The 22,909-nt window shown below is 41.9% G+C and overlaps 2 protein-coding genes across 6 annotated transcripts in view; both read left to right on the plus strand.

The window, feature by feature from the left end:
• The first annotated feature begins 4,357 nt into the window (after positions 1 to 4,357).
• hoxc8a (homeobox C8a) overlaps positions 4,358 to 22,909 on the plus strand; it is a 46,010-nt gene continuing 27,458 nt past the window's right edge. For 3 of the 5 annotated variants that reach the window (XM_057040734.1, XM_057040733.1, XM_057040736.1), the window contains exons 1-2: positions 4,358 to 5,024; positions 6,425 to 7,572. In XM_057040734.1, the coding sequence (XP_056896714.1) occupies positions 4,358 to 5,024; positions 6,425 to 6,702 (945 nt within the window). In that variant the 3' untranslated portion in view covers positions 6,703 to 7,572. Of the gene's footprint in view, positions 5,025 to 6,424; positions 7,573 to 18,182; positions 18,930 to 20,113; positions 21,631 to 22,909 lie in introns of those variants that run through there. The other 2 variants (XM_057040735.1, XM_057040737.1) reach the window with 2 other exon arrangements.
• On the plus strand, positions 11,547 to 15,450 carry hoxc9a (homeobox C9a). The gene is made up of 2 exons (XM_057040739.1): positions 11,547 to 13,405; positions 14,312 to 15,450. Exons 1-2 carry the CDS (start codon positions 12,865 to 12,867, stop codon positions 14,554 to 14,556), a joined length of 786 nt encoding a protein of 261 aa, XP_056896719.1. The 5' UTR covers positions 11,547 to 12,864; the 3' UTR covers positions 14,557 to 15,450.

Below are 22,909 nucleotides of genomic sequence, written 5' to 3' on the forward strand. Positions count from 1 at the left end.
TTTGGTTTGCCACCATGCTTTAATGCTTAGTGTGTATAAACTGTGATAAAATGCGGGTTAACATTTATATATTGGGCTAAACCACAAAGAAAGTGGGATTTGGGTGTGGTCCAATCCAGGAAAAGGATAGAATAAAAAGGCAGGCTGGATTCTCCCCCATCTTTCCTGGTAGAAATTGCCGTATGAATTTGGAGGGACAGGGATCCTTCCTGACAAAGGAAAGGCGATGCACAGCAGAAGAGATCAAGGCTGCAGGAGCCTTGACACACCCACCAACCTTGGCCCTGGGACGGCGGTGGAGGGCAATTTGTAGTCATGGCTTCACCAGCACGCAACGTCACTAACACGGCGCCGCAGAGGCTTCTGCCAATGATGTTCTTCAACCACATGGGGGCCAGGAGCACCACAGCCCCGCGCAATTGTCTTGAAAGAAATCTCTCCTCTGACACGCGTTAAAATGAAATTAAATGCGGCATAAAAAACAACAACAACAACAACAACAAAAACACAGTACCTGATGCGCGACAGAGGGACAGTCCACTCTGCCGGAACTGCAACTGCCATCTGGGTTCAGTCAGCATTGCAGAAAATGGCGGTGCACTTGTGTGCAAAAGCAAAGCAGCGGCAGAAGGAAACCATTCACATCTGCACGAAACGGGCTTGAAAACAGTTTTGATCGAAATAGATTGTGGACTTTCGACGTCGAGTTTATAGATTTCACTAAACTGTGTTATCCCACAAATGGAACATTATTTCAAATGTTAAATACAACTCAGAGCTCAAGTATAAAACTATTATTTTATAGAGCAAAAGACTGTCACATGCATAAATTACTGGAATAAATAATTGATATACCCGTCAATATAAATGTTATTGTTTTTCTATCATTACTTTAAAGCGAGCCTGTTGTAGTGAAGCAGTCAGACTTAAGATTCTTTTTTTCTCTTTGCAAATATGTTACAAGCGGTTCTAATCTATTGGATTGTTTTATCCTCCAGTCTCGTGGTCACATCTCAGCACCTATCCTGTTCTATTGGGCTATAAAACACAGCGGTGTTGTAAAAGCAGCTCCTGCAACTTCCTGCAAACAAATAACACTCAAAATACTTGGATTTACTTTGACTCATTATTCTATTTATCCATTATTACCACTCACATTATGCTGTCAATAATTTATATCAAGTTTGAAGGTAGAACTGCCACCCGTTGTGTATGTGTTGTGGTCGAGTGACGTAATAATATATTTACTTTGACTGTGATTGTTTTATTTAAAAATCATCGTTATTCTGTCGCTCTCTATTTACAAGACACCTACTGCACAGAGGTATCAAGGATGAAACAGAATTCTCTCACATCGACCTTTAATTTTTTTTTTTTAATTTTACTTAACGTTGTTGTAATTGTCACAAAACAGAAAGCAGCTCTGTCTTCATTCCCACGAAATTCAACACAATGACCTACCTGTGCGCAATATTCTAACAGCCTCGGGCTTTTACTTAATTGGATGAGAATTTAGTGGCGAAACGCTGGCTGTAGCTTAGACAAGTGCAAAGACTTCGGTGAAATACGGCTCAGTCAAGTCCGTGCGTGTGAAACCGCCTCAACGCCAAAAAGGCGATGTTTCAAAATTCTTTTCTTTAAAATAAAGCTAATACAAAAGTAATTTTTGAATATAAATTGTGATTTAAATTAGAGTACACGAACGCTTTCCTTTGAGTATTTGCCTAAATGGCTGTTTTAAGAGAAATAAAAACAAGAACAAAGAGATCACTCGTATAATTAAAAATAAAACCAACCCCCCCGTAAAAAAATAAAGCTACATAATATAGAATTTTGAAAAGTTCTGTCAAAATAAGATACATGTTTGATATTAGATATATGTTTGTAGTTTGTTAAGCAATGAACGACCCCCCACCTCACAATATTTAGAGCCAAAGTTAATTAATTTTTTTTTTTTAAATCTGAGGCAGTTTTTTTTGCTGTCTCATGTTTGGAATTTCAAAATTGTGTCACACTTGTAACACAAAGGATGCTTGGCATTTCAAGAAGTCAAGTTTTCCCGTTTTTTCCAGTAATTATACAGCGCATATTTGACTGCGCTGTCAGAGATCGTGAAACTAATTCTGGCATCGCGATGCTCTCCACGTCTTGTGACAATACCCATCGTGAAAATTGCAGTGTGTGTTTCTTTGCGTGTCTTTTTTGTGCTATGCCTTGAAATGGAACTAGCCTGGAGGCGAGGTGTGAACGCACCATAAAGTAATTTGGGCAAGATGACTGTGCGTAACAGTTGTGTGAGTTTGTGCTGTGGTATGAAGGTTTCTACATGAAGCTGGTGTGTCTGTGTGTGAGAGAGAATGAGTGAGTGCGCGCGCGCAAATGTATCGATAACGTCCACAACGATTAATATGCTCATAGATAATGTATAAATCCAGGATTAGTGATCTTAATCGTTAATGTTGTGCACGTCCAAATTGTGCATCAGTGTAACATGTAGCCTGCCAGCGTGAACCTAATATAGCAGAAATCAAAGAAAAGGTGTTAGACGTGTGGTGAATATAAGACATAAATCCACCCAGAGAGTTTTATTATATGACTTTAATACAGTATTATTTAAATACACGGAGAAGTGTTTAGTCAATCCCACACTCACAGACACACACACACACACACACACACACACACACACACACACACACACACAGACACACAGACACAAAATACATTGAAACCACTATTTGTCATTGCCTTTGAAAATGAATGTGAACGACAGACAGACGGGCAGACAGGGCCGCGAGCTCGAACGATCATTAACGTTTCACCTAAAGGCACATCAGCATTTTATTCACCGTCAACAAGTTTTACATAATTTGCCAAACTGCTGGTTTCTAAGGAACACACACACACACACACACACACACACACACACACACACACACACACACACACACACACACACACACACACACACTCATACACAAACACAGGCCCGCTAGCGCGTCATTTCTACATGAAACTGCTTTGGTCCACGAACGAGTCCTGTTGCACCGCCTGATAAAGACTGATATAATAGTGAACAGCAGGATTTTGCCTCCGTGCGTGTGCCTGAATTGGACGTGCGTCCCACATAACATGACACGTCAGCTTGTCGATGTGGGGAAAGCAACGTTTTCATTTGGCCATTTGGCAGAAAAACCTCTTTCTGACCTACTGTTCGCGATCATAGTTTCATGAATACATTGGAGCAACTATTTGTTATCTGTGAAGAAAAAGAATCACTGAAGAAACACAGAGAAAAGCTAAAAATAATGTTTATAAACGACAATACTTAAAAACGAATCTGTAGTATAATAATTGCAATTCAATTTTTTAACGGATAAAAGTCAGAGATACTGGACGAGGTTTATAGTTTGGCACGTAAAATAAAGTACTTAACATTTATTCAACGTTAAATAACTTCAGATTCACCGTGTTGGAAACATGTTTTACAACAGGTCAGACAGAGAAGCGCCGAAGAATAGAAATAAAACGTGTCATCCAAAAAAGCCAAATCAATAAACGAGAAGTCTAGTATATAGATATTACTGTAAGATTAAGGGGGAAAGGAACTTATTTTTTGTTTAGGTTAGATGGGCCCAGTCAATTTTAGGGCTAAGACGTCGTTAAAGGTTAAAGCCTCTAGATTCCTTCCTGTTTAAAACAGATTTTAGCCACGCATTTCTGCATTTCTCTCATGATTTCATCGTTACTAACTCATGTACGCACGTCTTACCTTATTAAAACGGTGGCAGCAACATAAGATAATCGATGAGAACAAGAATAGAAAGGAGAAAACCCTTCTCTTTCAGGAGAAATCCATGATTGCTGTCCTCTCCGCAGCATTTGCGTTAGGAAACTGAGTAAAATTTGCACTGCTGCGTTTATCACCACTTTCTGAGGTTCACAAGTCAAACAGTTTAGTCACTGAAAAGAATTTACCGGCTACTGTCCCTCGGAAATGCCGGCTGCTGCAGCAGCTCTCCTTTGTTCCCTCTGCTGCAGGCCCATTGTCCTGACCCACACATGGTCACAAGGTGGCGGTCTTGCTCCATCTAAAAGCCTGCGGATTTCCCAACTTGACCGCGTTGACGTCACGTCGGTCTGGAGCGCCAAGGCCAATTCCACCTTGCTATTGGTCTGGAACCGTCACATGACATGTCTCTCAGCATCCATAATTATGTTACTTATATTTTCTGTGCTCGCCATTCCAAAAGATGTCAGCATCCCACTGTCCTATTTGCTCCAGGACAAACCCCGCATAGTGGAACAGAGCGGGCCATCAGTCTGAGCTGCCAAATGCAAAATAATAATAATAATAATGTCATGTCCGAATAACTCCGGTAACTTCCTGATGGATCCCTTGATGGGAGGATCATCTTCCTTCAGAGATGAGGGTTATTCCAGTAATTCGGGGATGTACATCCACACAGCTGCAGAGTGCGGATATTCAGTGATGAAGGTTGAGCCGTCACCTCTCTCCAAAAGCCGCGACGTTCCTGCGGGCAGCGTGTTGCTGAGCGGCTTCCAGGATGCACCGTACCTGTCAGCACAGCCGTCCACATGGACCCCGGGCACTAAAAGCAGCAGGGACCAGCAACTTGTTGCCCAGTGTTTACAACCCTGCTCATTTCCAGCGGGCAACGTCAAAGAGGAGGCGTTTTGTTGCTTCTATCAGGATGGCAGCAAGAGGAAACAGACAACAGAGTCGGCGACTTATATCCGGCTTAGGGACAATAGATGCGGGCCTGAGCAAACCACCACCCAGGCCAGAGGCTGTTTCCAGATGTACAACCGAGAGGAGCCGCAGCAGGACGACCAGCTGTTCGCCCCTGCCTGCTCTCTGCTCCACCTGGGGACATCTGTGGAGTCACAATCAAAAATAAGTTGCAGCAAATTTGCAACGGAGACAGGGAAGGATGAGAGGAAGGAAGAGAAGGCCCGGAGTGACGGCTGCTCAGAAACGTCTGACAACGAGGAATTAAAAGGTAGAAATTTGCAGTCACAGCGTGCATTGTTTTTATGTTTAAATGTGTCCGCCATACTGTTGCGTAACAGCCGCGTACTCGTGTTTGGAAACAGTCGTTTTGTCATTTGACAGGCTAACATGAGCTGTACGGTGGAACCTTTCGATTAGCATGGCACACACACACACACACACACAACACACACACACACACACACACACACACACACACACACACACACACACACACACCATGCTAAACATGCTATGGCTTTATGATTTGCATTTATTCAAATTTGTTTTATTCCGTGGGTGATGCTTTAACTTACAACCTTGGCTATTCTCCATTTATATTCACAATATAGTCCGATAATGAATAATTATACTGCAACTACGTTATTTCTGTTATTATTACTATTATTTAATAAATATATATATATAAAATGTGTAATTATAGATCTATTCCTCTTATTATTATTTGTATTATTATTATTATTATTACCATTATTATTATTGTAGATAGATAGATATGCATTATTATTATTATTTAGCTATTTATATTATTAATACTAAAACTACTACTACTAATAATAAAAAACAATTTGGTAGTAGGGTATAAAGTGTACCTATTTACCATTTTCTTGTTCTAATTAATTTCAATTTGCTTGTTATTTATAGTTTAGGGTAACAGTTCCATGACATGGCGACTAATAAGCTCCTCCACTTTATTCTAATTTAATTGAAGCAGATAGGATCGTCTTGTGTGTGTGTGTGTGTGTGTGTGTGTGTGTGTGTGTGTGTGTGTGTGCGTGTGCGTGCCCTGCTAATCTCATGTTAGTGATTTAAATGTTTTTGTAATGATTAAATGGGAGCCACTGACGGAGCACTCACATTAAGGTAATTATTACTGTAACCTGCCTGGTATATATTAGCCCGTGTGCCCTTACTTGTGTGTATTCGTACACACTCTGCCATTATTCCCCAGAGAGCACAGACTAATTAAGAAATTAACTGACCGTCTTCCAGCGTGGTGCCCCCTTTTATCAAAAACACGCACTGTCTAATGTCTTCTTTAATCACGTGGTTGCAGAGACGTCCTTTTGTTCAAGAGAGAACATCAGATTTTCCCCCCTCTCATTTTCCCCTTTGGCTTCCGTGTATATAAGTGATATTTTTATTGGCTGAGGAAGAGAAGACGTTGCAGGGACGTTGCTACTTTGATTTCATGAAATTATCACGCAGCAGGAACATAAAAAGAGGACTGTTGTTTTTTAAAGGACAGTAACGGAGGGTCCACACCCAGGTAAAGCTGCTCTCTATTAATCTGCATGTGCATAAGATGCAGCGTCGAAATGTTGGACGCGTGTACTCTCTCCGGTCTGTCCACAATTACTGGATAATGTGTCCCTTTTGTTCTCCTAGATGATGCATCCTCAGAAAAGACTACGGGCAACTGGTTAAAAGCCAAGAGTGGAAGGAAGAAGCGGTGTCCCTACACAAAGCACCAGACGCTGGAACTGGAGAAGGAGTTTTTGTTCAACATGTATCTGTCTCGGGAGCGCCGCCTGGAGATCAGCCGGAGTATCAACCTGACCGACAGACAAGTCAAGATCTGGTTCCAAAACAGGCGTATGAAGCTGAAGAAGCTCAACAGGGAGAGTCGAGAGAGGGAGCAGGGTGTAGTTTACAACTACTGCTGATCTCTTCTGCAGCCAACACGCACATGGACATTCCACCATACACAGATTTACGCATGACCCACAAAACAGATACACGTTATAATGCACACACGTAAACACACACAAACACACACCTTGTGCCTTCCTGCACAAACTCTTAGACGCTTCCCCGCATAGACTTGACGTACCTGCCATCTTTCATCAGGATTGTGACAATAAGGTGTTGGCTCAACGATAATTATATATCCGCCCATCATATAAAAACAACGGTGGCTCTGGAGCAGTTTCACATCACTGAGTCACAGCAAATGTTTCAACTTGTGTGTGGCACATACGTGCAGTGCGCGCTCGATCTGGAGCTAGGTGAGGACAAACGCTACCAAAAGAATTAAAAGCAGGGCGGATCGAAAGACATTTCCAACTTTGTCCTTCCTCTGGTGTTAGAAATGAACAGAGGAGCGATGCTGCGGATGAAAGAGATCAGGCACTTTAAACAGTATAGTGAAAGACCATAACGTTGATTTAAATATTATCCAGGTGACCACAGTAAGTCAAGGTCATAAAATTCTAATGTCAGGTTCGCCCTGGAAAGCGTTGGGGGTGGATTTTATGATCTGCAAATATAATGTGCCGCAGCAGTAAAGATGCGTTTAAAGGTGTGTGTGGAGGAGGGCGAATCCACACCGCACAAACCGCAACGTGCATTGTCCTGCCTCGGAGCTGGGCTGGAGGGAACAGCCGTGTCTTCATCACCCGGGGATAATGGAAGCAAGCGGGACAAAGAGAAGAATGGGGAATAAAGTGGAAAGACGCACGAACAATGACAACCACCGTGACAAGCACGTGGATAAGGAGACGCACCGGTGAGGCGTCGTCAGCAGGGAAGACGAGGTAGGACTGAGATTTGATATGCAGTTTTTTCAAGCTGACTTCTGTTTTGGAAAGTACACCGGGTCTGTCAGCGGAGCTCGCTTGACAGCTCTTGGTGCACGCCTGCACACGTCGTGTTTATAGAGGCTGTTATTGATATTAATCAACGCGCTGCTATGCTCACCTATTTGATTTCTTTGTCATGCTCTCGGAATTAAAGCGGCTATCGTCAACCGCGATCCTGTCAGGATTTTGTCTTAAGCAGTGTTTCCGTTTTGCAACATTATCTTTACGCACAGACATATGCTGCTCTGGCTATCTAATAATTTGCATAAATATGTCTGGCTGCAGTCTTAATCATACCTTTTACTGGTTCTTCCGGTAGGGTTACATCCTCACTTGGCTTTTGTTTTCACTGTCCTTTCCACGGATTTTAACCTCCTTTGCGCGAAGCTGGAGCGTGGTTTAGGTAGTTTCATGTTGTTGGGGATGGCTTCCTGGCTCGGCAACAAGAAACTGCCTTGATTACGTCAGTTCGTCTTCATCAAGGGCACAATTTCCGCTGAATTACCCTATAGCCACCCGAGGTTGTCGCAAATGGCATTGTAAATGAACTGGGATGCAATACCTTGGACAGAGACGCTGCTTCTCTTTGTTGTTGTTTTGTGGTGGGCTGTAAAGCCCTCTGTGGCTGGCGGAAGCAGAATGAGTTGTAAACAGCGCATGGTGAAATTTTAGACTAGGATGGCGTCTGTTGGCTGCTTTGTGATTATCTGAGTCATTTAGGAGATCCGTTTATCTGCTGAATGAATCTGATGTGATTTTTAGGGGGGGGGGGGGGGTGCATACTCACATGAAGGCAGATATTGATTATCTTGCTTAAATGGTTTTAAAAAGTAATAACTCGGTGTTGATTTCGGCTATTTTCTGTCAATTCAGATAAAACCTGTTGATTCTATTCTATTAACATCTGACTGCAAGGATGGAGTTAATTAATGACTGTTTTCATTTGACAATTCTCATGTGTCCATATTTTGTCTATTCCGGGATGTAAAATTCTAAACCTGGGACATTTTCAGACAGAATATTTATTCTTCAAGCAAATATGTGTCAAGCGACATTGACTTAATTGTAATGAGGATATTAAAACACAATTTACATATTCATTATTACGTCGCTGGCATCAGAGAATTAATTAACTCATCATATTGAGTGTACTCTTATTTTATACAAAGGATTAATCTTTTAAGTCGCGCAGCAGGGAAATTTGACCGTACTGAATCTATCATCTCTTATAATTAACAGTATAAACGTGATCATCATCAATTTATGTACGAGTTGGCAGAATTTGACCAAAATATCAACGCCCTCATTGATTTCTTTGTTCATGTGGTGAAGTTAGCCCGGTAAGACACAGTTAAGTAAGACACACCATTGTTATTACCGGTCAGCATTTCCCCTTGTCTCCCCCACCCCACCCACACAACTGGCAAAGACAGTCTGGAATCCAAAGTCACTTTCATTCAGCGGAGTGAATGAGCGTCTCCCGTGGAATGCACCAGTGACAAAGACTTTACAGCATTGGAAACAGCCCCGGGAACAGCTCGAATTCACCCTAAAACCATAGAGGCTAAACATAAAACTTACTGAATTGAACTGGAGCTTTTCCACGGGGCAGCTGTGTTGATGCTACTGGCAGGATGAGACATGAACCAAAATATGCTGACGAGCTTTTTTTCTTTTTTCTAACGTTTCTCTGTTTTTTGGGACTGCTTCGACGCTTATTTGGGAAAGAAAACATTTTAACAAACCTCTATTTCAGACACAGTGGCGTTATTATTTATTATACTTATTAGATTAAATTTTTAAAAATTATATGTAAAAAAATGGCGTCTCGGTGTCTGCTATACCTGAGCCGGCCAACCGTGGTCCCATAAAATGCCACCCACATTTTCTTTCATTTTAATAAAAATAAAAATTATTACGCATATTTTCTACTCAAGTGTAGCGAACGGCGCAAAGTGTGCGTCTCTAGGCAGCATAATCGAACACTGGCTAACCTTAAAATACATTTTACAGCTTGTTTTATGTTGTTCATAACAGTTTTAGGGGGAAATGCACATTCAAGAACAGATTTTATGCGTGTGAATTACCTGAAAGTGTGATATTGTAATGATTGTGTCCGGAGAAACACTGCTGTGAGTGTGTGGTATAAAATCAGACTTACGTCTTGGTTACGTGGCGCTTTCTGCCCAGCACATGGAGCGATGAGATCAACTGTAATACATGTAGGAAATTTACGCACGGAAAATATCATCCAAATGTTACAGCGGCGGTTGCGCAGAGCTGCAAACGGTGTCTGTGAGAAGAAGGCGTGTTTGGTCTGCTGGTCAGAGGAGGGAAAACAGCTGCTTGATTATATGTTGTTGCTACATTACGTGATGTCTCTGTTAGAAATCTTTTCGTCTTTCAGCGGATGAGTACGTAAAAAGCACAAGAGGCGGGTTAAAACATCTTCTGCGGGTGGTTTGCAACGACACAAATATTTGCGTGGCATGACGAGCTTGATTTGTTCTTTATAAAGATGACTCACGTTGGCAGAAACAATCTCGATATTTTATTGTGTTTATTCTATTGATGCAGTTCGTGACCTACGGCTAGATATTCCACACCTCTACCAACACTATTTAGATTGAGAGCTGGGGGGTCATTGGAAGGCACCTCTCATTTATACAATAAAGACGTGAAGCTCAAAATGCATTAAACATCATATGAAGGGATACCAACTTAAATATGCAGATCCATCAATGACTGTTTTTGATGAATATGTTTAATAGAAATCCCACCAGAACTGTACCTATCCATGTTCAAACTGCTCCACACGCGCTGGGCTGTGCACGCTGTCCGCATCTGGAGTGTATGTTAATGTGGAATTCTGTGGGTTTTAGAACAAACTTGGTTTGTGTTCGTGCACTTCTAAACCTTGTACTAGTTATTACATAATATAACTATATAAAGGCACATGTTTAGAACGTTCTATGGTTTTGTATTTGACGATTTGCTGTGGTCCGCGCCTCAGTTCCAGTCTCATCTGTCGTCTTTGACGTCTCCCCTGCCTGAATATATATTTTCACATCTTTAGGACGTCCGTTCAAAACAAGTATATGAGGCACAATTTGCTCTCATCTCTGTTATTCAATGCGTTATTGTTAAAATGCATGACATCACAGAACGTCTGCAAGGAAGTGATAGATTTAATTTGTGTTGTGAAAAATGTCAAGCCAAGGAAATGTTGCCAGGGTTAAAATTATATATTTTTTATTATGATAGTCCGTTAAACAAACAAGCGAAAGCTGCAATGGAACAGGCACATGCACACGCACACATTCGAGGCATACATCCAATTCCGTACGTAAAGAAACTTTAGCTGCATCATATGAGACATTGGATATGTAATCTATGACCATATGTTATGGCAATAAAAGACTACTGGGCACGGCGTAATGTCGGGAATAGAACAAACAGAGTTCACTTGTAGAAAACTAGTTCAGCGTTAATGGTTTGATGCGGTAAAGTGTGCACGCATGATATTTATTTCCGATAACACGTGAGCGATGTGCTGGACATATTTGTGTCTCCTTATACGCTGCGCATTCTTCAGCTCACACCAGCACGTCGCTCCGCGCGTGTGTGTGAAGGTCTGCTGCCTGGCCTTTAAAATGTCATGGTTGAATCTGAACTCCAAACGTCGTTGGTTCAAGTTACTCCGTTATTAAATCTCATAACCCAAAATATCTACTAAACGTGTGACGACTGATAATTCAGAGCAGTCTGCCAGAAAATACGCTTTGTGATTATTAAATCCATTCCCCGTCATCTGACAGATATGAAAAAAGTGAACCAGATTTTAATTATTTCTGTAACATTCTATCAAAAATGCGCCGCTTGACAGCTTTGCTTTACTGTCTTCAACTCTAATAGCAATTTCCTTTAATTAATTCGAGGGTTTATTTAAATGAACATTGAACGCAAATTGTCAAAAAGTCTATTCCACGACAACAAATGTGATAAGTCATTTTCTTAATCAAACTATCGTAATCTGGGTAAAAACATCGACTATGTGTTGTAACAAAATCACCGTACGACGGGAACGGGGCTTGCAGCTTTCTGAAACCACTGCAGCAAAATCCCGTTGATACCCACCCCACCCATCACGCATATTTGCGTTAAACGCTGCGTATTTGTCCCCGTTGGTATTTGTGCAACGCATCGCTGATTCAGGGCTGTTGCACGGCGCACTAACTGTCACGTTGAACAACAATATTGCAGAGAAAAACAATCAACTCTACCCTACAGCGGTAACCTTACCCCTGTTATAAAAGCTGAGTTCTGCTCAGCCCTGTAACAATCCTCTTTACCTGCTCTGCTGCTGCCCCTCGACCCTCCGCACATGCAAATTCTGCTGCTGCTTTACTCACTTGTAGTCTTATTAACGGCACATTTATGAACAATCAAATGGCCCTCGTTAAAATTTATTGATGGGCATAAAACCATGAAGGCCCACTAGCTGGATATATCTATATGAATTGGGCTGCTTGTCAAGAATGTGAATACCCCCCTCTCATATCTCCGCAGATCTAATTTAGGAAATGTTTGGTTTGCCGTTAAAAGTGCTGATTTTATTGCTGATGTATCATCCACACCGGATTTTATCCCCTCTCCTCAATGCCCTGACTACATGTTGCGGCTGAGACGACTCCTTTATTTTGACATAATATTATACCGGAAGTATTAAATCCTTAACATGATCAGATGTTCGGTTGGATTAAACAAAAGATAAAAGTTGATGCTTTAATATAATCTGCAGCAGACCTGGGGGCTACTACGGGTTTTGCCGGACAGAGATTGATTACACCATCAAATAGTTCCCTCCTTAGATGCATGCGCGCAGGTCCGTGCTTCGACCACAGTCTGATCCAGTGCGTCAGGGCTCCAAATGCACATTTTTTTAAAAAACGGAAAAAAAAACATGGCCGCTGACGTTACCTCTGCTAAATCCAACAGAAGACGGCAAATGGCAAAATCTTTAATCCATTTATTGTGCCTTTCGTGTTCCAGCACTAGTGGCGCATTGATCCACTGTACAGTTTTTGCGGGAGTAAATATAATCACGTGTCGCAGGGGCAGCCAATAGAAGCCGCAGAAGCTCTGAGAAATAATTACCTGCCTTGATTGTTCTATGGCTAGATAAAAAGTACACATACAGCCCATATAATAATCGGATGCATGTAAAAGAGCTGGGGAAGCTTCGACATGTCGACCACGGGTCCCATAACTAATTATTATGTGGACTCTTTGATCAACCATGAGAACGAGGATGTCCTTGCTGCTGCCCGGTTCTCCGCTCAAGGTTCGCACCCAGCCGGCCCTCGGACGACGTCCCTAGTGCCGGAGTGCGCTGACTTTCCGTCCTGCAGCTTCGCACCAAAGGCACCCGTCTTCTCAACGTCCTGGGCCCCCGTGCACACTCAGCCATCCGTGGGTTACCATCCATACAGTCACCAACCTCATTTAGCCACGGACTCGAGGTATATGCGGTCATGGCTGGAACCGATATCCGGCGCGGTGCCTTTCCACGGCTATCCGGGCAACGGCAGGCACTACGGACTGAAGCCCGACGCATTTCAGGAGCACAGAGCCGGCGACTGCCTCGGCTCCACCGGACGGACCTACGCGGATTATCTGTACTGCACCGCTGATATCCGAGACAAAACGCACCAGAATATCCCCTCTCCGGAACCAGAGCTCGTTGCTTCGGGGAAACATAAAGACGAGAAGCCGGAGCTAGATCCCAGTAAGTTGAAACGCCTCTGGTTTTACAGCCGAGAGATTTTTGTTGAGTAAAACCGCGTTGGTTTTGAGGTGCTTTTCCCTGAAGTCTTGCGTAATGTTAAATTACAGTTTCAGTCTCCGTTTCGGCTCTGCACCGAATCGCCCCTGCGAGTGGGAAAGCTTTAGGATCTATAAAAGCCAAACGCTCCTGGGCTAATATTGGGGCTATAAAACCAGACAGGGTTGTAAACATGGACTCAAACCTACGAGACGTTGAATTTGGAAGGGTGTCCCTTATCATGGAGATCATATATGATGTTATCTCCTGAAGCAGCAACCAAGACCAAATCAATCAGAAATAGTGTATGAAGCATATCTAACCACAGAACGACGATAACCCCGCGTAATAGATTATTCTTTTAAATCCACACTGTCATCGTTTTAATCCACAGTCAGCAGCTCATATTTGGGCTGTAATTAATCGCCCCTGATAAAGAAAAACGGAGTTTCACTTTTCCTCGTCCAAAAAACAAAACCACAAGACAGATTTCCACTAACTTGCGGAATTTGGTGACAGCGGAGGACTTTCACCGCGGACCTGTAAAGGCATGAACCGTGGGTCATTATATGGGCCAATAAAATGAATAAGCACATTCAGGATTTTATGACGGAGGGAAGCAAATCAGCACAGTCTCAGGCAAAAAGGCTTGAGAAACGTGAAGTTACTGTCTGTGATACCTGCGCGTAGGGCTAAAATCTAAACCTGTGTAGCAACGCCATTGCAGTAAAAACATAGGGGAGGGGGGAAACCGTTTCGTCGTTTCTCTTTTGTAAGTGTCTAATTGACGGTCCTATAAATGCTGACAATTTAATTACTGTTAATACATATATTGTACCTTTTGCCCTTAATTATGGTGTTTAATTGCAGATAATCCAGTGGCAAATTGGATACATGCCCGCTCCACAAGGAAGAAACGATGCCCTTATACAAAATACCAGACTCTCGAACTAGAAAAAGAGTTTTTGTTCAATATGTACCTTACGAGAGACCGCCGGTTCGAGGTCGCCCGGGTCCTGAATCTAACCGAGAGGCAGGTCAAAATCTGGTTTCAGAACCGGCGCATGAAGATGAAGAAAATGAACAAAGAAAAGAACGACAGCAAGGAACAATAACGTGGACTGCGAGTGCCAGTACCCACAAGTGACATGGACAGCACAGATCTAGGAAAACGAATCCCTCCCTGTCTTTATATTTATCAGCGCTGGATTTTTGTATTAACCTCTGCTTGGAGACTGTTTAGATATGATCGTTATTTTCAAGAGATTTGTCTTAAGTATTAAAGAGAAAACGTGAGGAGCTAAACTATTCTTTACCTTAGAAATGACTTTGCTTTTTGTATCAAAATATAGACGTGCAGTTTATAGACACATGAAAGAAAAGTAAAGTAAATAATACTTGAATTATTTTGAATATCCCCCAATCCATAATTTATAATGTGAAAGCTCCTCCGTATATGTTTGTTTTCTTTTGAATCTTGTGCAACTGTAGTATTTTGTACAGAAATTGGATTGCCCCGTGGTGTATCATGTGTAGTTGTTGTATTTGTGTATCCTCCTTTTTTGAGAATAGCTTACGAGTTTATCTAAAACGTGTAGATAGAGCTATCTGCAAATATAAACCTAATTCCTAAATTGTTTTTTGCTGCTTTGTTTTTGTGTATTTATTTTTTTAAATATTTAAATATTTTTATTGAAAGCATTTAATTCTGCACCAACACAACAGCAGCCAGGAGGCTAGAACGTGTTTCATGGTCATTTTAAAGCCACAGGCATCTTTAATATAAACGGGTTAAATTCCTAGATATACAATAATTATTCATTAAAATAGTTTTGATTGAAACATCTTTATTTATTTATTGGAAATGAGTTACTTCAAGACCTAAACAGGTCCAAGGCCTAAATAAGTTCTGTGCCCAGTGTCAGAAGAAAGGTCAAACCTTTATGAGTCCAAGCTGCGTCAGTGGAGCTGAATTTGAGGGTCCTATTAAATCTTCTTTAAACAATGTGTATTTAAATCTTCGTGCCTGTTTTCAATATGTAGAAAATAAACATAAAGTTATTTTTTGTTCAGAATTACAGATTTCCTGCAACGAAATTACGAAACGTGTTTATAGTTACATAGGAATAAAAGTAATTTGCGTTTTACCTATTTATTGCTAAAATAAGCTAGAACAACCAAAGCGTTTTTTTCGGACATGTTTTTGGAAAAACATAACGACGATATTGATCGATATGGTCCGTAAAAGTGAAATCTAAATATATCCACGCCTGTTTATCTTTCAAAAACACAGTTGTCAAAACGGCACGGTTTGGTTTTTTCCAAATTCATTTCCACCCCGACATTACTTTGACCAGGGGCTCTGAGCTTTGATAGTTTTACCATGATTCTGCTCACAGGTCACCAAATAATCTCACACCGAATTTCACCATCTGAGTTTTAAGTCAGAGACTATTTCCCATGTCACACATTTGTTTCCTGTGATTCCTAAATTGCCTTTTTGTAGTGCCAAACAATGCGGACAGGATACTGTGATTTAGAAGCCCAAACTAGCGCGTTTCCGCTCTGCTGGGACAAAAATGCCAGTTTTACAGCCCCTGTTGGAGTTCGGCTGTTTGTCTCAAATGCAGACGAACAAAGCAAACTCGACTAACTGGCTAGACGTCTGGGCTAAATTACTTTATGGTTTTAATGGACGGTGGTGGTGGACTCGTTCAAAGGGGAGCCATGCACACCGCTCAGGACTTTTCGCCTGCAGCAGCAAGCCCTCTGCCCTCCATCAAGATGACCTATCGCAGCAGAATTAGATTGGAAACATCAGTGGGTCGAGTATTTTTGCATTGGCATTGATATATTTTATGTACAGGTGCCAAGAAAACGAAATACAACGTCGATAAATGTTTTTTTAAGTGACGTCATTACCTAACTCGATCTACATGGATCTTATTTTGAAATGTGTACGAAGAAAAAAGATTATCCTAGAAACAAGCTTGGACAAATGAGTCGTTTCTTTGTGTCCACGTCACAGTTGTGATTGGTGGAGTCCTCCAGATTTAAGGACATGAGTTGACGCTAGATGACGCTGTTGCTCCACGTTTTGAGGTGAGTCGCTGAAGGGTTCTGCAGCAGCTCTGTGGCTTGGCTGAAAACTAAGGAACAGCCTATCGATGACAAAATGACAGATATGGACAGCGACCGCATTCTGCTGAACAGGCCACAGAACAGATCTGCGGAATGCAGGCGGCTGGCTGTTGTCTTACAAACGCGGAATGGTTTTTTCCCTTCCATGTCTCTCCAATTTTTATTTCCTCCTACCTCCAGAGCAACATTTACGCGCCAGGACACCATTTTGTCCACACACGCACACGCCAGCCGTAATTGTCCAGCATTTAATTGTAACATAAATCAATGTATGCTGATGTATTTCAATTAATAATAAAATAAGCTCATCTGACTCGACCATAATGTTTATTTTGAAGTTTTCACATTTAAATGGGCTGTTTAAATAGAAAATATCTAAATAAATGCACAGACAAGGATACTTTATGAATAATAAAAAATTTAATAGCAGTTTCAAGGCAATTAAGACGTAAACACTGACATTAACGTTAAAAAGACAAAGACAAAAAGCAACGCGCGCGCGCGCGCACACACACACACACACACACACACACACACACACACACACACACACACACACACACACACACACACACCAATAAAGCTATTATCATATACACTGAAAACAGCTCCCACGCACTAAAATAGGAAAGAAAAAGCAACATTTTAATGTTCTGGGTCTTTACCAGTAGGCAAATCTTGAAGTGTACGACAATGATTGGCAATATGCATATTTATAGAGTGTGAATGGGCAATAAATTCGCCTTGTGCGCATTTCTTATTTTACGGCGATGTGTAAAAGTCTAGCAGCATCACCAAAAAAAACCTTAGTGTGTATTTTCTGCAACGTGGCCGTATAGTGCGCGTTGTCATTGCAGCTAAACATCAGATGTAAAATTTTATGAACTCCTGCGTGTGCGAGATTTACTGCGTATCCACGTCGGTTTTACGGGGTCAGTATAAGTTGCACCCGGTATTCACAGGTCGCCTTCGTCTTTGCTGTTTTACTGCGTCGGTGCGAGTGTGTCGCTCCGCTCTTTGCTGTATTGTTTTACATTTTGGCATTTTAAATAAGAAAACCAAACCAAAACGCCCCCAAGCACCAGTCTAGATGTGTCAGTGTGTTTTCCCGTGTGTGTTTTTAAACCGTTCTGTGATTTGGATTTCATGAGCGTATAAAATTCTGACCTCCTGGAGTCCATTAGAGGTCAACTACTTTCTACACGTCGTGTGTAACCTTCAGGGCTGCTGTGAGGTCGAACCAAACTCCTGACAGTTTTATCGCAGTCAACATTTCTAGTTGTTTTTTATTTATTTATTTATTTACATCTAACCGTTCAGCAACCAGAGGAAATCCGAATAAACATGCACCAGTTTGCCTTCATGCGCTGCGTTTTCAATAATCGCTTTATAACAACCTTCAAAAGGAACCAGAACAATGATCATATTTAAAAGCTCACAAGTTGCTGCTTATGAAATGTACAGCTCCTCTCAAGGTGGATATACGTAGGCCCTACGTCTGACCGGTCTTTGAAAGATGAAGGGGTGGGGGTGGGGGTGGGGGCGCCCGTGGTGGGGGCGGTTGGGTGGGAAGCATAAAAAAAGGAAAAAGAAAGAAAAGAGCAGCGTCTGTGACTGTGCCGGTCGAGCAAGCCAGCTAACGCGCAAAAAAAGCGCATGCCATGAGCCGGGTTTGAGCCTGCACAAAGCTCGGGGGGAAAAGCACTGACGGCTGGGAGAGAAATCCGATGAGAGGAGCTGCTCAGAGAGAGTGAGCTGCCGTGGATTGTCCAAAGGGGCAGCGTTTCTTCTAGTTCCGGTTTGTCTGTCTGCGTGCGCTGTGCGAGTTGGGACCCTAAACAAAAGACTGCCATCAACCTAAAGGAGATAATCCACCGCGAGAGAGTCACGTCCGCTTGATGCTAACTCAACATGAGCTCCTATTTTGTAAACCCTCTTTTTTCTAAGTACAAAGGCGGCGAGTCACTGGAGCCAACTTACTACGACTGCAGGTTTCCACAGAGCGTTGCCCGCAGCCACACGCTCGTTTACGGACCCGGAGGAGCCGCGCCGGGCTTTCAGCACCCGTCCCATCATGTGCAGGACTTTTTCCACCACGGCACCACGGGGATCTCCAACCCAGGATACCAGCAGAACCCATGTGCTCTGGCTTGCCACGGGGACGCAACGAAATTTTATGGATACGAAGCCCTTCCGAGGCAAACGCTTTATGGTACCCAGCAAGACGCGAGCCTAGCGCAATATCCAGACTGTAAATCGTCGAGCAGCTCTAACCCCGGAGAAGGACAAGGCCACTTAAATCAAAACTCCTCTCCCAGTCTTATGTTTCCTTGGATGAGACCCCACGGTCAGAATAATACTGTTATTTCCTACATTTTCTCCCCAATGTTTCTCTGTGTGCGCGCGTACGTGCGTGTCTGCGTGTGTATGAGCGTGTTTGTATGTGTACTAAAATGTTGCCTCAGCGCACGGGTGTCTCTTACCTATAAAATGAAATTAGTGAGGGAACATGATGGGGCACATAGAACTGCACTGCAGGCTGCTGTTGCTCTGCAGCACATGTCCATACAGGGCTGGATGGTTGCTTAGAAGTGCCTTTAAAGACGGCATATCTGATCACAGCTCATGACACCCGCTCTTTGAAGGCAATTATCGTTGACGTAGGATATTTCACAAACTCCAACCGCAGAGGAGAGACAGGACGAGTTCAGTTGCAAGTTGCAAACGCTGGAGTGCCACACACACCACGTAGCATGCAGAATGCTAACCGAGGCACGGCCAGATTGTCCACAATCTGGGTTCTTTTTAGGGGGCTATTGAACCTCCGAGGCCCAGTGTGACTCATATGGTCTAATCATGAGGGATTTGCCGATATTGCCTCCCCATCGATCATAATGCTGCAGCTGTAATGCTGCATTAATTCCACACAGATGTATGCTTCATATTTTAGAGATGTTTATCATCTGTAACCTTTACACCCATCTCGCGAGGCTGTTTCACACTCTGATTTTCCCCATGTATGTGTCACTCTGGGTGTGCGTGAGTGAAAATGTCCACCTTGGCTGCTGATGAAAACCATACAGAAATCACGTGTTAATATCAATCTCAATTAAAACACACTACGATCAGTTTTCTGAATGCAGGAACGTGGCAACAATAAACTGATGGAATTGGGACACTTCTGCTTAAATTTATGTGAATTACCTTATAGTTGCACAGATAAATACTAAATTCTGACAGCCTATCACCTCTACAGACAGATTGGCACATTCACAAATTAATAAATTATAATATTAATAGAAAATAATCACTCGCAGGAATGCTTTTCAAGATTTTCCAAATACTAAAGCTTTGATTTTAGAATGAATTTGAAATGTAATACATCTGACAGCTTTAATGATGGTGATTACTATTCACACTGTGGGGAATCAAAGCACATGTCATATTAATTATCACTCGTGTTTTTTTTTTCTTTTTTTTAAATGGAGACCATGCTGAGTCCGGCTAACCTTTGACTTTATTTCATTTAAGCCCCAGGAAGACGGAATGGGAGACAAACCTACAGTCGCTACCAAACCCTCGAACTGGAGAAGGAGTTTCTCTTCAATCCTTACCTGACGCGCAAGAGGAGAATCGAGGTGTCCCACGCCTTGAGCCTGACCGAGCGCCAGGTGAAGATTTGGTTTCAGAACAGGAGGATGAAGTGGAAAAAAGAGAACAACAAAGACAAGTTTCCGGGTCCGAGGGGAGAGGCTGAAGCCGAGGAAGAGGGCAACGAGGACGGTGAAGGGGAAGAGACGGAAGAGAAAGAAGCGGAAGAGAAAGAGGAGGCCAAGGAGTGATTTTATGGTCCTTTTTATGGTTATATGGCTGAAAGGGAGAAAAAAAGAGTGGCCCCATAAACAGATGAAGAGTCACAAGGAGTCAGAGAGCGTTAACTTTATGACCATCCTTTCATTTTTTTTTGTCGAGAGGAAAACAGAAATCCCACCAATGTTGCTGTCATAAATAGACAAAAAAATCCTCAACATTTATTCTAACATGATTTGGATTTCTCTGTAGACGCTACATGCGGCTGTAGCACCTTTTCTTTGATAGACTGACACCCTCGCTTTAAAAAGTGGGGCAAATTAAAGCGCATGTTAGATGGAAAAAAGGCTTAGCTATTTTTGACAAATTTGATTTGAATAACTATTACGTGCATAGCCGAGTACGATCAAACCGAACGCTGATCTGTAGTGTAAATAGATTCCAGCCTGCGTTTCAAAGAACATTTCAGAATAAAACTAAGCGAAATGTAGGCCAGTAATTAATAGTTCGTGTTGAGAAGTCACCGCAACAGTCACACTGGCCGAAGGCCTAACCAGAAGTCTTTCTTACTCTAATCATTACTGTTTTATTCTTTAATTTTAATGGCTGGAGCAAAATAGCCGTTAGTTCCTCAGACCCTGTTTTTTTTCTATAGGATGACCAGGGAAATGCAGTCGTTTGATGCTACCTAAACCTGGGGAAATTGCAATAGAGATTTCTCAAAGCGGAGATTTCAGATGTTTTAAATTTCAAAGTGTTCTATATCATCGTTATGTAGCATTTACCCGACACACAGCATACACTTGTTGAAGACAATTTGCGAGTCTTAAGGAAGAGATTCAAGCAAACATTTCCGAGACTGCACCATGGCACTACCTAAACTCAGAGCCCTGCCTTTGCTGAATTTATATTCCTGACTTATGGCATCGCTCTGGTTTGATTTCAAGCTATTTCCCCAACAACTAAAACTGCCTAGAACGCACATTTACTGTGTACGATTATACCTGCTACATCTACAGCGATTTTAAAGTAAGGGATTTTTTTATTATTATTATTTTATTGTGCTGGTGATATAGCGTAGGCTAGTTGTTTTGCACTGAATATAATCTTTATGTACGTCTTGTTATATATTGATGTTACAATATGCTCGTTTTCCTGGTGTTTCTCCTGTGAAAGACGGAATTGTGTGTCTCCGCCATTGTTGATGTAAAATCACGAATAAACAAGATGGCTCACGATCATTCTTGAAATCGTTTTATTGATATTACTCACATGCAGACGTGTTAAGTGGAAACGCGCGCAAATGTCACAATTTCCCCCCCATTAAAGCGCTTTTCCCCCCAACGCTTCTTCGCAAGGTAATAACGCTTTGGGCTTTTGTGCAGGAATAGTTTCAGAAACAATCTGTCGCAAATGTGCTTGTGAGTGCTTGAAATGCCACCTTGATGTCCCAACGTTCCTCCCTAATAACGTGGGTAGACCTGTTCGGAGCATATCGAGGAGCTTCGTGTCGAAATAAAACTTTCCATAATTCAAATTTCCACATCTGTTCAATTTTAAAAAAAAGTGCATTTACAGACGTTTCCTGCCACCTTTGAAGGAGAGAATGCGGATCACCGTTCACAGCATGTTCCTCTCCAAAGCCCGAGTCGTGTTTGATTCATCCTTTTAATAAAAAATCTCTTCTCTTTAGGGAGGATACGGAGCTTTTCTTAATGAAGCTCGGGATGAACGATGGCGGCGTGAGAGGAGATAAACAAACATCAAACCTGGGGTTAATAAGTTGTCCAAATTATACCAAAGCACGAGGGAGTTGTTTAGGGGTGATTTTTTGTGTGTGTTTTTTTAATCGGAAAAAAATAAAAGTGCAGGTAACACTGCAGGTGGGATAGACAGTAGAGGCGGGCAGCCATTTCAGAAGTGGCATAAAAACAACACAAAAGATCTCACTTGGATTTGATCATCAAAATTTGACGGCTCAAATTAAAAAGAAGATAATTTAGTCAGCACTCTTGTGTTATTATTTTAAAGGTCCGTCAGACCATGTTAAAAATTAATTCTCTTTTCTATTTCGACCAAAGAACGTGCACCTTTTCATCTTCAAACTCCGGCCCGCGTTTCTCGAGGACCTCTAAAACTTTTGGGTTGTGCTGCTTTCAGTCAAACAATTGGAATAAACTGAGACCTTGTGTACATTTTATCATCAGCACTTTAAATCTGATTAAAATGATCGTTTTTTCCATTTTTAAAAACGAATGAACGAATAAATAAAGCAGAGTTTTCGCCCATATTGACAGCTGTTCCTTTTAAGTTACTCTTTTTGAACAAAATTGCAAATTCAAACGATTTTGATTCAGGTTGAACAAAACAGTGATATAAAACAGGCCGTGAAAGCTTCATTTATTGAAGCTGTAAACTGCTCGGTTTTCTACTGTTAGTCGTTTTTATCCGGTTAAGCTTTCTCTCCCTAAATTAAATACGGACAATAACAACAACAACACATTTCTTCCCTTCATC

Source organism: Takifugu flavidus, chromosome 8 (assembly GCF_003711565.1).
Source record: "Takifugu flavidus isolate HTHZ2018 chromosome 8, ASM371156v2, whole genome shotgun sequence".
NCBI classification, from domain to species: domain Eukaryota; kingdom Metazoa; phylum Chordata; class Actinopteri; order Tetraodontiformes; family Tetraodontidae; genus Takifugu; species Takifugu flavidus.

Coding starts and splice junctions, on each gene's coding strand:
- hoxc9a (XM_057040739.1), top strand. CDS start 12,865: ATGTCGACCACGGGTCCCATAACTAATTATTATGTGGACTCTTTGATC. Junction 13,406..14,311: donor GAAGCCGGAGCTAGATCCCA/GTAAGTTGAAAC, acceptor GTTTAATTGCAG/ATAATCCAGTGGCAAATTGG.